Source organism: Heterodontus francisci, chromosome 10, assembly GCF_036365525.1.
Source record: "Heterodontus francisci isolate sHetFra1 chromosome 10, sHetFra1.hap1, whole genome shotgun sequence".
Taxonomy (NCBI): Eukaryota; Metazoa; Chordata; class Chondrichthyes; order Heterodontiformes; family Heterodontidae; genus Heterodontus; species Heterodontus francisci.
The window spans coordinates 10965640-10980013 of NC_090380.1; the positions used below are offsets into that span (position 1 = coordinate 10965640).

Below are 14374 nucleotides of genomic sequence, written 5' to 3' on the forward strand. Positions count from 1 at the left end.
CCAGTCACTGAGCCATTGTCACTTGGAGCAGCGTTTGAGCGACAGATAAAAAAACCCTGTTAGATGGCCAAATATAAGGTAAAGACAGCATTGTGGTCAGCTGTGGTGCCCCCATGGTTGAATAGTTCAATGACATTTGGAGGGAGGGACTCTGCATTCCTGGCTAAAACCTCTCCCTTTAAGGCCCATTGCCACCACGTCTGGTGCTGCAGGAGTTCCATGTTCAGTTGGTGTTTGTAAACCGGGAGCCTGTTGTACATCTCGAGTGAGTGCTAACCCGGGAAGATGAGTTGGGGATAGGGCTGAGCTTGAACAGAGGTGTGGGTGACAGTACCTCCCGACTGAAACTCCATCACAAAGATTGTTACTGTCCAGGTTCCAAATAATGGATGGTTACCAGTGAGAGGCTCTGGAGGGCTGCTGGTCCTATGGCTTGTAGGAGATGAGGGATAAGGCGGTGTAAAGTTAAAATACATTCTGCAATTTCTTTTCTGTGCACATTGAAAATGTTTTCATTGCTTTTCTGTTGCATTAATAATGACACAAAAAATGACAAAAAAACCACAGTGGGTACAATTGATTAAGTAAATCATTTTTAACAGGAGCACAGTACTTCATCGACTGAAACAATCAGATTGAATAAAATATGCAGTATTTGACAAATACACCATGTAATGGGAATAACAGAAGCATGTCCATACAATTCAACATTGCTAGTTGAGGGGGTGTTTTGCACAATCGGAGAAGCCTTGAGATTTCCTGATGTGCTGAAAGACTGGAAAACAGCGAAAGCAGAAGAACTCAATCACCTGACATCACAAGCTTTGTATAAACCACAGTAGCTGTGCAAAACTGCATGATTTACAAACCATAATAACCACAACCACCACCAGCTCCAGATAGAAATAAGGCCATTGAAGTCATTTCAAAGTCAGAAGCAGTCAGGTGCACAGACAGCATTGAGACAGTACATTTCTGATGCTGTGGTGCTGGATTCAAATGCAGTCTCTGAATGTGCTTTCAGACCTCAGCCTTATGCTGTAAGCTGCCACTCAAAGGTAACATCAGTGAGAAAAGTTGTGATTTACCATCCATTCAAAATAACAGCTTAATTATTTGGGAGAACCCCGAGTAAACGTCAGTAATTTAGGAGCGCTGTACCATGCTTAGTAATAAAAATCTTCGCAGTCTAAATGACAGGAGTTTACAGCTGAAAATTCTCCATTAACAATAGTGACAAAGTGAGAATGCTACAGTCATAGTACACTCCTCATTAGAGCAGCAAAATTCCTGTTATATTATGAAGGGGCACTTTTAGATACACAAATAAAAACAAGCATCTGATGCAATACAGCAGCAGTAGAATTTCCCAAATGCTGGTAGAAATTTGGAAAACAAAATAAGTGTGCTCCCCAAGGTAAGGGGTGTTACTTACTTGGATTTCCAGAGGCCTTTTACAAAGTCTCTCATAACAGACTTTTGGCTGAAGTTGAAGCTGATGGAATTGGCGGTATATTATTGACCTGGTTAGGAAATTGGCTGAGTGGCAGGGGACAGTGAGTATGGGCAATGGGCAGGTATTCTAATTGGCAACATGTGAATAGTGTTGTCCAGCAAGAATCTGTGTTGGGGTCTCAACTATTCACCGTATTTATTAATGACATACATGATAAAATTGAAACCCCCATATCCACATTTGCTGAAGACACAAAGATAGGTGGCATTGCAAGCAGTGTAGTTGGAAGCATGAAATTACAAAAAAAAAATAGATTAATTGAACAGAAAAATCTGTGGCAAATAGATTTCAATCTAGGCAAATGTGAGATCATTCACTTGTGACCTAAAAAGGATAGAACAGAGTACTTTCTAAATGGTGAAATGCTTGAACAGTGGAAGTCCAAAGATACTTGAAGGATCAGGTACACAGATCATCAAACAGTCATGAACAGGTACAGAGAATAATCAGAACGGCTAATGGAAAGGCTGACCTTTATATCTAGAGGACTAGAATACAAAGGGATAGAAGTCAGGCTTCCACTCCACAAAACCCTGCTTAGACCACAAGGGAAGTTCGTGAGCAGTTCTGAGCACCACACCTTAGAACAGATATATTGGCCTTGGAGGGAGTTCAGCTTAGATTTATTAGAATGATACCTGGACACAAAGGTTTAAATTACGAGGAGAGGTTACACAAACTAGCGTCTGCAGTATTTTGCTTTTATTACACAAACTAGGGTTGTGTTTTATAGTCCTTGGAATTTAGAAGGTTAAAGGGGTGATTTGATTGAAGCATTGAAGATATTAGGGGGAACAGATAGGGTAGGTTTATTTTTGCTGATTGGGGAGTCTAGGGCTACGGTTTAAAGTCTACAAATTAGAGCCAGACCATTCAGGAGTGAAATTAGGAAATACTTCTACACACAAACTCTTCTGTAAATGGCAATTGATGCTTGATCAACAGTAAAAGTTAAATCTGAGATTCATAGATTTTCATTGTCCAAAGTCATTAAGGGATAGGGGGCAAAGGCAGCAATATGGAGTTAGATTGCAGATCATCCAAGATCTCATTGAATGGGGGAACAAGCTCGAATGGGTTAAATAACATCCTCCTGTTCCTATGTTCCTATGGTGAATAACATGCTCATCATGGTGAAGGAGGTTAGTGCTGGTGAAAGGAACACTTCTGATTTTTGGCACCCAGTATTAGCATTAAGGTCAGGTATAGTACATTTAGATATGGAGTAAAGTGCCCTCTACTCGACCTCAATCCCAAGAAGACTGCTCCAGTGTGGCATTTTTTATTCATTTCCCATGCCAGCCATTCTGTGGCCTCTCTGAGTGAGATTGCAGTTTTGGACAGTTACTTCACTCCCACTAGAAACTGGTTTGATACTTCCCCATGTTCATTTCACTCAGGACTCTCACAGTCAAGGATAGTGGTGACCTTCATCCCATCAGCCTGGGTGGAAATAAAAAAAATGTCCAACCCACTGTTCCATCTAGTTTCCATTGCTATCAGACCTAGTAAATACCAGAAACACCAGTGCTAATTAGGTGTAACCTTACTGTTCCACATTCATTGTCAGAATACAAGTTGTTAACATTTCCCCATCAGCTGTGACGTTTTATTCAGCACCGTATAATGGGCCAGATTTGCAAGCATACGTTCTAAAGACCACGAAGAGCATTTGAGTGCTCATATTTTCCATAACTTTGACAAAGTTAAAATTATTTTTAGATCCAAAAGAAGAGACAGGAATAGAAACTATTTATGAAGCAACGTGATACAAGGGAACAAGTTTGTCCTGAATAATGTATTACAAGAAGCTATTACAGAAAGTCATGAGAAAGGGGAACATCCAAAGGGCACAACCACCCTATTCATTATTTGTCATCTTCTCGGAGAGGCTGGATGTTAAATAACAGCTGCTTAAAAGTGGGCCGATCTTCTGGTTGCTGGACAAAACAAAAAAGAAGAAAATCTGATGATGAAAGATAAGGTTTACAACCATCAAAAACACAGGCAACATTCACCAAGTGGAGGTGTTGTGTTTAACGAATGTAATTTTCCATCTCACCTCAGCAAGAACAGTACTGCTTGGAAGCTACTGTCCTCACACAGACCCAAGTAGAATGGGAGCACTCCCAAAAACCTGTTGCAAATTTTACCTTTGCAGATGTTGCTGTCAAATAGAACCAGCTTCATCTCTGTCAGTCCCACTCATGAGACTTCAGCACAAAAATCAAGGCTGCAACTCCAGTGCACTGCACTGTCGGAGGTGCCGTCTTGCAGATGAGACATTAAACTCTCTCAGGTGGATGGAAAATATCCCATGGCATTATTTTGAAGAAACGTTAGCCCAGTGACCAAACCAATGATTATAAGTCAACCTACATCAATAAAACAGATTATCTGGTCATATTACATTGCTGACTGTGGGAGTGGGCTGTATGAAAATTGGCTGCTGTGTCTTAAATATTACAACAGCGGCTATATTTCAGAGTACTTCATTGGATGTAATGTCAGTTAGGGCATCCTGAGGTGGTGCTATATAAATGCAAGTCATTCTTTCAGGAGCCCTATCTCCATTCCCACACACTGGAGGCCCGTCTCCGTCCTCACAGACTGGAGGCCCGTCTCCGTCCTCACAGACTGGAGGCCCGTCTCCGTCCTCACAGACTGGAGGCCCGTCTCCGTCCTCACAGACGGGAGGCCCGTCTCCGTCCTCACAGACTGGAGGCCCGTCTCCGTCCTCACAGACGGGAGGCCCGTCTCCGTTCTCACAGACGGGAGGCCCGTCTCCGTCCTCACAGACTGGAGGCCCGTCTCCGTTCTCACAGACGGGAGGCCCGTCTCCGTTCTCACAGACTGGAGGCCCATCTCCGTCCTCACACACTGGAGGCCTGTCTCCGTTCTCACAGACGGGAGGCCCGTCTCCGTTCTCACAGACTGGAGGCCCGTCTCCGTTCTCGCAGACGGGAGGCCCATCTCTGTTCTCACAGACTGGAGGCCCGTCTCCGTTCTCACAGACGGGAGGCCCGGCTCCGTTCTCACAGACTGGAGGCCCGGCTCCGTTCTCACAGACTGGAGGCCCGTCTCCGTTCTCGCAGACGGGAGGCCCATCTCTGTTCTCACAGACTGGAGGCCCGTCTCCGTCCTCACAGACTGGAGGCCCGGCTCCGTTCTCACAGACGGGAGGCCCGTCTCCGTCCTCACAGACGGGAGGCCCGGCTCCGTTCTCACAGACGGGAGGCCCGTCTCCGTTCTCACAGACGGGAGGCCCGTCTCCGTTCTCACAGACGGGAGGCCCGTCTCCGTCCTCACAGACTGGAGGCCCATCTCCGTCCTCACAGACTGGAGGCCTGTCTCCGTTCTCACAGACGGGAGGCCCGTCTCCGTTCTCGCAGACGGGAGGCCTGTCTCCGTTCTCACAGACTGGAGGCCTGTCTCCGTTCTCACACACTGGAGGCCCGTCTCCGTTCTCACAGACTGGAGGCCCGTCTCCGTTCTCGCAGACGGGAGGCCTGTCTCCGTTCTCACAGACTGGAGGCCCGTCTCCGTTCTCACAGACTGGAGGCCCGTCTCCGTTCTCGCAGACGGGAGGCCCATCTCTGTTCTCACAGACGGGAGGCCCGGCTCCGTTCTCACAGACTGGAGGCCCGTCTCCGTTCTCACAGACTGGAGGCCCGGCTCCGTTCTCACAGACTGGAGGCCCGTCTCCGTTCTCACAGACTGGAGGCCCGGCTCCGTTCTCACAGACTGGAGGCCCAGCTCCGTTCTCACAGACTGGAGGCCCGTCTCCGTTCTCACAGACTGGAGGCCCGTCTCCGTTCTCACAGACTGGAGGCCCGTCTCCGTTCTCACAGACTGGAGGCCCGGCTCCGTTCTCACAGACTGGAGGCCCGTCTCCGTTCTCACAGACTGGAGGCCAAGTGAGTAGCCATCACAGCAAAACTTAATCATGCCTTCACCTAATGTCCACATTGCAGCAATGCTCCAACGTAGGGGTATTTAAGAGCAGGAGCTCAGGTACATTGTAACCCACTAGAGCAGCCCCTCTGCCATCCTGATTGTGGTCAGTTTAGACCAGTACAGTCCGGGGATCAATCCCCGTGACAACAATATGCCTGACTCCCTCCTTATTAACTTCTCCATTTTAATTTTTGGTACATGAGTTCTTCAGTCTAATGAAAGCACCATTTATTCCTGTATCTTTTGCCTATTGGTTGGCTTAACCAGATGTTCCACTTACCTCATGCCAGCAGCTGGACATAATGTGATAGCTTTCCTCAGATGCCATCTGTGGTCTGTACAGCCTGTATCCTGACAAGATCTTCTGAACAAGCTCCGTGCTGTTAAACCTTTCATAAGGCATTTTTCCCAAAGTAAAGACCTCCCACATCAGGACTCCTATACAAATGAACATAAGATGATCTGAATGTCAAGCACATGGGTAACGAGCGGCCGTTAGATCATTGTCTTGGTGGTGTGCAGATCCACAGAGGTTTGGCCAATCAATACAACGTTTACTATTTGTTCATGAGCCAATTATCTGTATGAAATGTGACTCCCCTAGCAAAGAGCTGGCATAGACACAATGGGCCGAATGGTTTCATTCTGTGGTTAAACTTCTCCCCTGGTATCTCTGTGGCGATTCTTCCATTCTCTGAGGGACTCTTGTGGGATAACTGGTGGAAATGACTATTTATGATGTTTCACCAGGAATTTCATCAATCTTCTACCATAGTTCAGACTAAAACTCGAAGAATCCCAAGGAGACTCATGGCAGACTGGTACAAAAGGTGATGTCACACGGGATCAGAGGTGAGCTGGCAACATGGATACAGAACTGGCTCAGTCATAGAAGACAGAGGGTAGCAGTGGAAGGGTGCTTTTCTGAATGGAGGGCTGTGACTAGTGGTGTTCCGCAGGGATCAGTGCTGGGACCTTTGCTGTTTGTAGTATATATAAATAATTTGGAGGAAAATATAGCTGGTCTGATTAGTAAGTTTATGGACGACACAAAGGTTGGTGGAGATGTGGATAGTGATGAGGATTGTCAGAGGATACAGCAGGATAGAGATTGGTTGGAGACTTGGGCAGAGAAATGGCAGATGGAGTTTAATCTGGACAAATGTGAGTTAATGCATTTTGGAAGATCTAATGCAGGTCGACTAGGCACCGGAAACGACAACGGCAAACCCAGCCCTGTCGACCCTGCAAAGTCCTCCTTACTAACATCTGGGAGCTTGTGTCAAAGTTGGGAGAGCTGTCCCACAGACTAGTCAAGCAACAGCCTGACATAGTCATACTCTCGGAATCATACCTTACAAACAATGTCCCAGACATCGCCATCACCATCCCCGGGTATGTCCTGTCCCACCGGCAGGGCAGACCCACCAGAGGTGGTGGGACAGTGGTATACAGTAGGGAGGAAGATGCCCTGGGAGCCCTCAACATCGACTCCGGACCCCATGAAGTCTCATGGCATCAGGTCAAACATGGGCAAGGTAACCTCCTACTGATTACCACCTACCGCCCTCCCTCAGCTGATGACTCAGTACTCCTCCATGTTGAACAGCACTTGGAGGAAGCACTGAGGGTGGCAAGGGCACAAAATGTACTCTGGGTGGGGGACTTGAATCTCCATCACCAAGAGTTGCTCGGTAGCACCACTACTGACCGAGCTGGCCGAGTCCCAAAGGACAAAGCTGCTAGACTGGGTCTGCGGCAGGTAGTGGGGGAACCAACACGAGGGAAAAACATACTTGACCTCGTCCTCACCAATCTGCCTGCTGCAGATGCTTCTGTCCATGACAGTATTGGTAGGAGTGACCACCGCACAGTCCTTGTGGAGACGAAGTCCCGCCTTCACATTGAGGATACTGTCCATCGTGTTGTGTGGCACTATCACCGTGCTAAATGTGATAGATTTCGAACAGATCTAGCAATGCACAACTGGGCACCCATGAGGGGCTGTGGGCCATCAGCAGCAGCAGAATTGTACTCAACCACAATCTGTAACCTCATGGCCCGTCATACCCCCCACTCTACCATTAACATCAAGCCAGGAGACCAACCCTAGTTCAATGAAGAGTGTAGGAGGGCATGCCAGGAGCAGCACCAGGCATACCTCAAAATGAGGTGTCAACCTGGTGAAGCTACAACACAGGACTATCTGCGTGCCAAACTGCGTAAGCAGCATGCGATAGACAGAGCCAAGCGATCCCATAACCAACGGATCAGATCGAAGCTCTGCAGTCCTGCCACATCCAGCCGTGAATGGTGGTGAACAATTAAACAACTAACTGGAGGAGGTGGCTCCACAAATATCCCCATCCTCAATGATGGGGAGCCCAGCACATCAGTATGAAAGATAAGGCTGAAGCATTTGCAACAATCTTCAGCCAGAAGTGCCGAGTTGATGATCCATGTCGGCCTCCTCCTGAAGTCCCCAGCATCACAGATGCCAGACTTCAGCCAATTCAATTCACTTTGCGTGATATCAAGAAACGACTGCAGGCACTGGATACTGCAAAACCGTTGGGCCCTGACAATATTCCAGCAATCGTACTGAAGACCTGTGCTCCAGAACTTGCCGCGCCCCTAGCCAAGCTGTTCCAGTACAGCTACAACACTGGCATCTACCCTGCAATGTGGAAAATTGCCAGGTATGTCCTGTACACAAAAAGCAGGACAAGACAAACCCGACCAATTACCGCCCCATCAGTCTGCTCTCAATCATCAGTAAAGTGATGGAAGGTGTCATCAACAGTGCCATCAAGCGGCACTTGCTTAGCAATAACCTGCTCAGTGACGCTCAGATTAGGTTCCGCCAGGGCCACTCAGCTCCTGACCTCATTACAGCCTTGGTTCAAACATGGACAAAAGAGCTGAACTCAAGAGGTGAGGTGAGAGTGACTGCCCTTGACATCAAGGCAGCATTTGACCGAGTATGGCATCAAGGAGCCCTAGCAAAACTGAGGTCAATGGGAATCAGGGGGAAAACCCTCCGCTGGCTGGAGTCATACCTAGCGCAAAGGAAGATGGTTGTGGTTGTTGGAGGTCAATCATCTGAGCTCCAGGACATCACTGCAGGAGTTCCTCAGGGTAGTGTCCTGGGCCCAACCATCTTCAGCTGCTTCATCAATGACCTTCCTTCAATCATAAGGTCAGAAGTGGGGATGTTCGCTGATGATTGCACAATGTTCAGCACCATTCGTGACTCCTCAGATACTGAAGCAGTCCGTGTAGAAATGCAGCAAGACCTGGACAATATCCAGCCTTGGGCTTCTAAGTGGCAAGTAACATTTGCGCCACACAAGTGCCAGGCAATGACCATCTCAACAAGAGAGAATCTAACCATCTCCCCTTGACATTCAACAGCATTACCATCGCTGAATCTCCCACTATCAACATCCTAGGGGCTACCATTGACCAGAAACTGAACTGGATTAGCCGTATAAATACCGTGGCTACAAGAGCAGGTCAGAGGCTAGGAATCCTGAGGCGAGTAACTCACCTCCTGACCTCCCAAAGCTTGTCCACCATCTACAAGGCACAAGTCAGGAGTGTGATGGAATACTCTCCACCCCTGGATGGGTGCAGCTCCAACAACACTCAAGACGCTCGACACCATCCAGGACAAAGCAGCCCGCTTGATTGGCACCCCATCTACAACCATTCACTCCCTCCACCACCGACGCACAGTGGCAGCAGTATGTACCATCTACAAGATGCACTGCAGCAATGCACCAAGGCTCCTTAGACAGCACCATCCAAACCTGCGACCTCTACCAACTAGAAGGACAAGGGCAGCAAATACATGGGAACACCGCCACCTGCAAGTTCCTCTCCAAGTCACACATCATCCTGACTTGGAACTATATCGCCGTTCCTTCACTGTCACTGGGTCAAAATCCTGGAACTCCCTTCCTAACAGCACTGTGGGTGTATCTACCCCAAACGGACTGCAGCGGTTCAAGAAGGCAGCTCACCACCACCTTCTCAAGGGCAATTAGGGATGGGCAATAAATGCTGGCCTGGCCAGCGACGCCCACATCCCATGAATGAATGAAAAAAAAGGTGGGAAGTATACAGTAAATGGCAGAACCCTTAGGAGTATTGACAGGCAGAGAGATCTGGGCGTACAGGTCCACAGGTCACTGAAAGTGGCAACGCAGGTGGATAAGATAGTCAAGGCGGCATACGGCATGCTTGCCTTCATCGGTCGGGGCATAGAGTATAAAAATTGGCAAGTTATGCTGCAGCTGTACAGAACCTTAGTTAGGCCACACTTAGAACATTGTGTGCAATTCTGATCGCCACACTACCAGAAGGACGTGGAGGCTTTGGAGAGGGTACAGAGGAGGTTTACCAGGATGTTGCCTGGTCTGGAGGGCATTAGCTATGAGGAGAGGTTGGATAAACTCGGATTGTTTTCACTGGAACGACGGAGGTGGAGGGGCAACATGATAGAGGTTTACAAAGTTATGAGTGGCATGGACAGAGTGGATAGTCAGAAGCTTTTTCCCAGGGTGGAAGAGTCAGTTACTAGGGGACATAGGTTTAAGGTGAGAGGGACAAAGTTTAGAGGGGATGTGCGAGGCAAGTATTTTACACAGAGGGTGGTGGGTGCCTGGACCTTGCTGCGGGGCAGGTGGTGGAAGCAGGTATGATAGAGATGTTTTCGAGACACCTTGACAAATACATGAATAGGATGGGAATAGAGGGATACGGTCCCCGGAAGTGCAGAAGGTTCTAAGTTAGGCAGGCATCAAGATCGGTGCAGGCTTGGAGGGCCGAATGGCCGGTTCCTGTGCTGTACTGTTCTTCGTTCTTTGAGATTCCAGACTCCAATTTCTATTCAGTGTTTAAGGAGTTAAAACAGCCACTACTCAGCCCAATTTAACTCCGATAATGTTTGTGTCCCACATGTTTTACAATGACACATATTTTACATTGTAGCACCAATTTTTCTTCCCTGCGACTTTTTCACAATCATCCTGGAATGCCAGGGTAACTTGTATATGTAGGCAATAATCTGAACTCTTGCAGATTAGGGTCTCAGTCACTGTATCACCGCATTGAAACAAAGACATAATTTACTTTGTTGATGCCTTTACCAGTGCAAGTAAATTTGTCTGACTGTCACATTAAAGGGGTTTGCAGGAGCCTTATTTTCAGTTTTATTTTGTACTTTTACTGGCACTCAACCACTCTTTATTGCATTAGTATTTGTGCAATGAATGTAAGAGATTTCAGCAGGACAGTTAACATGAATGATTTGCTGAAAGCACAACTCTGGGACGAAAGGAACTGCTCCTGCGAACGTACACTGGGAGACAGAAACCATCTCATGACACAAGAGTATGCGGATATTTAGAGGCTGGGTGAGGTTTATTAGAAACAAAGAAAATGACATATGCTTAGAGGCGCAGGGAAGGCCAGATTACTTAGTGAGTACATTATATCGGTGTTTACTAAGGAAGAGGACGATGACAAAATGTTGGTGGAAGTGGAGATGGTAGAGGTAATGGATGGGGTGAAAATGGATAGGCAGGATGTACTGGAAAGGCTGGCTATGCTTATAGTGGATAAGTCACCTGGTCCAGATGGCTTTCATCCCAGGTTGCTATAGGAAGTGGGAGTGGAGATAGTGGAAGAGCTTGCCATAATCTTCCAATCTTCCCCAGATAGTGGGGAGGTGCCAGAGGATTGTAAATGTGACCCCCTTATTCAATAAAGGGTGTAAGGACAGTCCTAGCAACTACAGGCCAGTTAGTTTAACACCAGTGGTGGGTAAGGTGTTAGAACCAATGATAAGGGAAAAAATAACAAGCACTTGGAGAGTTTTGAGTTAATTAAGAAGAGTCAGCATGGATTTGTAAGAGGTAGATTGTCTTTATGAACATAGGAATTAGGAGCGGGAGTAGGCCTCTCGACCCCTCAAGCCTGCTCCGCCATTCAATAAGTTCATGGCTGAACTGATTACTCCACATTTCCACCTACCCCCAATAACCTTCCTCCTCCTTGCTTATCAAGAATCTATCTACCTCTTCCATAAAAATATTCAAAGGCTCTGCTTCCTACATGCCTTTTGAGGAAGAGAATTTCAAAGACTCACGACCCTCTGAGAGAAAAAATTTCTCCTCATCTCTGTCTTAAATGGGCGACCCCTTATTTTTAAACAGTGACCCCTGTCAAAACCCCTCAGGATCTTATATATTTCAATCAAGTCACCTCTTACTCTTCTAAATTCCAGCAGACACAAGCCTAGCCTGTCTAATCTTTCCTCGTAGGACAGCCCGCCCATTTCAGGTATTACTCTAGTAAACCTTCTCTGAACTGCTTCCAATGCATTTACATCCTTCCTTAAATAAGGAGACCAGTACTGTACACAGTACTCCAGATGTGGTCTCACCAATGCCCGGCGTAGATGAAGCATAGCCTCCCTACTTTTGTATTCAATTCCTCTCATGATAAACAATAACATTCTATTAGCTTTCCTAATTACTTGCTGAACCTGCATATTAACCTTTTGCGATTCATGTACTAAGACACCCAGATCCCTCTGCATCTCAGAGTTCCACAGTCTCTCATTGTTTAGATAATATGCTTCTTTTTTATTCTTCCTGCCAAAGTGGACAATTTCACACTTTCCCACATAATACTCCATGTGTCAGGTCTTTGTCCACTCACTTACCCTATCTATATCCCTTTGTAGCCTCCTTGTGTCCTCTTCACAACTTACTATCCTACCTATCTGTATGTCATCAGCAAAGTTAGCAACCATACCTTCAGCCCCTTCATCCAAGTCATTTATATAAATTGCAAAAAGTTGAGGCCCCAGCACAGATCCCTGTGGCACACCACTCGTTACATCTTGCCAACCAGAAAATGACCCATTTATGCCTACCCTCTGTTTCATGTTAGCTAGCCAATCTTTTATCCATGCCAATATGTTACCCCCTACACCATGAGCTTTTATTTTCTGTAATAACCTTTGATGTGGCACTTTATCAAATGCCTTCTGGAAATCTAAGTACAATACATCCACCAGTTCCCCTTTATCCACAGCACATGTAACTTCCTCAAAGTGTTTAACTAATCTAATTGAATTTTTCGATGAAGTAACAGAGAAGGTTGATGAAGGGAATGTAGTGGATGCTATCTATATAGATTTTAAGAAAGCCTTTGATAAAGTACCACATAAAATGCTGGTGAACAAAATTGAGGCTCATGGAACAGGAGCCTCAGTGTCAGCTTGGATAAAAAAAAAAAGATTGGCTTAAGGACAGAAAACAGTGAGTCATGGTAAATGGTTGTTTTTCAGACTGGAGGATGGTAGTCAGTGGTGTTCCCCAAGAGTCAGTGCTAGGAGCACTGCTTTCTTTGCTATATATAAATGATTTGGATATTGGAATACAGAGTAAAATTTCAAAATTTTCCAATGACACCAAACTTGGAGGTGCATCACAGTGGGGATGATACCAATCAACTTCAATAGAACAGAGCAGAATGGGCAGACAGGTGGCAGATGGAATTTAATACAGAGAAGTGAGAGGTGATTCATTTTGGCAGAAGGGATAGGGAGAGGCAATATATACTTAATGACACAGTTCTAAAAAATTGTGGAGGGACAGAGGGATCACAGGGTTCATGTACTTAGATATTTGAAGGTGGTAGGACATATTGAGAATCTTATAGGACCTTGAGCTAGTCTAAAGATATGGGGTAAACCTGTCAGGAATTAAATGAGGAGAAATTTCTTCACCCAGAGAGTGGTGAGCCTGTGGAATTCGCTACCACAGAAAGCAGTTGAGGCCAAAACATTGTATGTTTTCAAGAAGGAATTAGATATAGCTCTTGGGACGAAAGGGATCAAAGGATATGGAGGGAAAGCAGGAACAGGTTACTGAGTTGGATGATCAGCCATGATCATAATGAATGGCGGAGCAGGCTCGAAGGGCCAAATGGCCTAATCCTGCTCCTATTTTCTATGTTTCTATAAATAGAGGTATTGAGTACAAAATTATTCAAGTTATGCTGAACCTTTATAAAGCTCTGGTTAGGCCACAACTAGAGTATTGCATCCAGTTCTGGGCACAACACATTAGGAAAGATGTGTAGGTTCTTGAGAGGGTGCAAAGGAGATTTACCAGAATGGTTCCAGGCATGAGAGAATTTAGTTACAAGGTTAGGTTGGAGAAGCTGATGTTGTTTGGAGCAAAGGAGGTTGAGGGATGATCTGATAGAGGGGTACAAGATTATGACAGGTTTAGATAGGATAGACAAGGAAAAGGACAAGGGGACAAAGATTAAAGCTTTTCTGAGATACATGGGGGATGTAAGGAAGGATGTTTTCACACAGTAAGTGGTAATGACCTGGAGCTTGCTGCCTAAGAGGGTGGTGGAAGGAAAGATGATCAATGACGTCCAAAGGAAATTGGATGGGGACTTGAAGGAAATAAACTTGCAGGCTACAAGGATACGGCAGGAGAATGGAAATGACTGGATTGCTCTACAGAGAGCTAGCATGGACTTGATGGGCTGAAGAGCCTCCTTCTGTGTCTGTTGACTCTATGAAACTGACAGCAACTTCTGGAGTCCACACATGTGCACTTAAACATGGAAATCCAGAAGTTGCTGTGTGATTCTACACTTCTCCAGAGGATGTGCTGTTGAATTCCCCAAACTACAATCAATGGGAAATCATTGAACTAATGAGAACTTCTACTCTCACACTGACTTGAGCTCTAAAAGCCTTGAAAAATGTTACACCATGTTGAATAAGATGTCACCGGTGTAAGATATAGTCAAGTATCTAGAATCTCACTCAGAAACCATGAATCAAATTATAAAAGAGAACAG

At 46.1% G+C, this 14374-nt stretch overlaps 1 protein-coding gene across 1 annotated transcript in view; it reads right to left on the bottom strand.

Moving 5' to 3' along the window:
• Positions 1-574: 574 nt before the first annotated feature.
• Positions 575-14374, bottom strand: part of LOC137374289 (cytoplasmic tyrosine-protein kinase BMX-like) — a 170834-nt gene continuing 157034 nt past the window's right edge. The window contains exons 17-18 of the mRNA XM_068040099.1: positions 5754-5911; positions 575-3456 (exon numbers count right to left, since the gene is read on the bottom strand). Of these exons, the coding sequence (XP_067896200.1) occupies positions 3385-3456; positions 5754-5911 (230 nt within the window). The 3' untranslated portion in view covers positions 575-3384. The remainder of the gene's footprint in view (positions 3457-5753; positions 5912-14374) is intronic.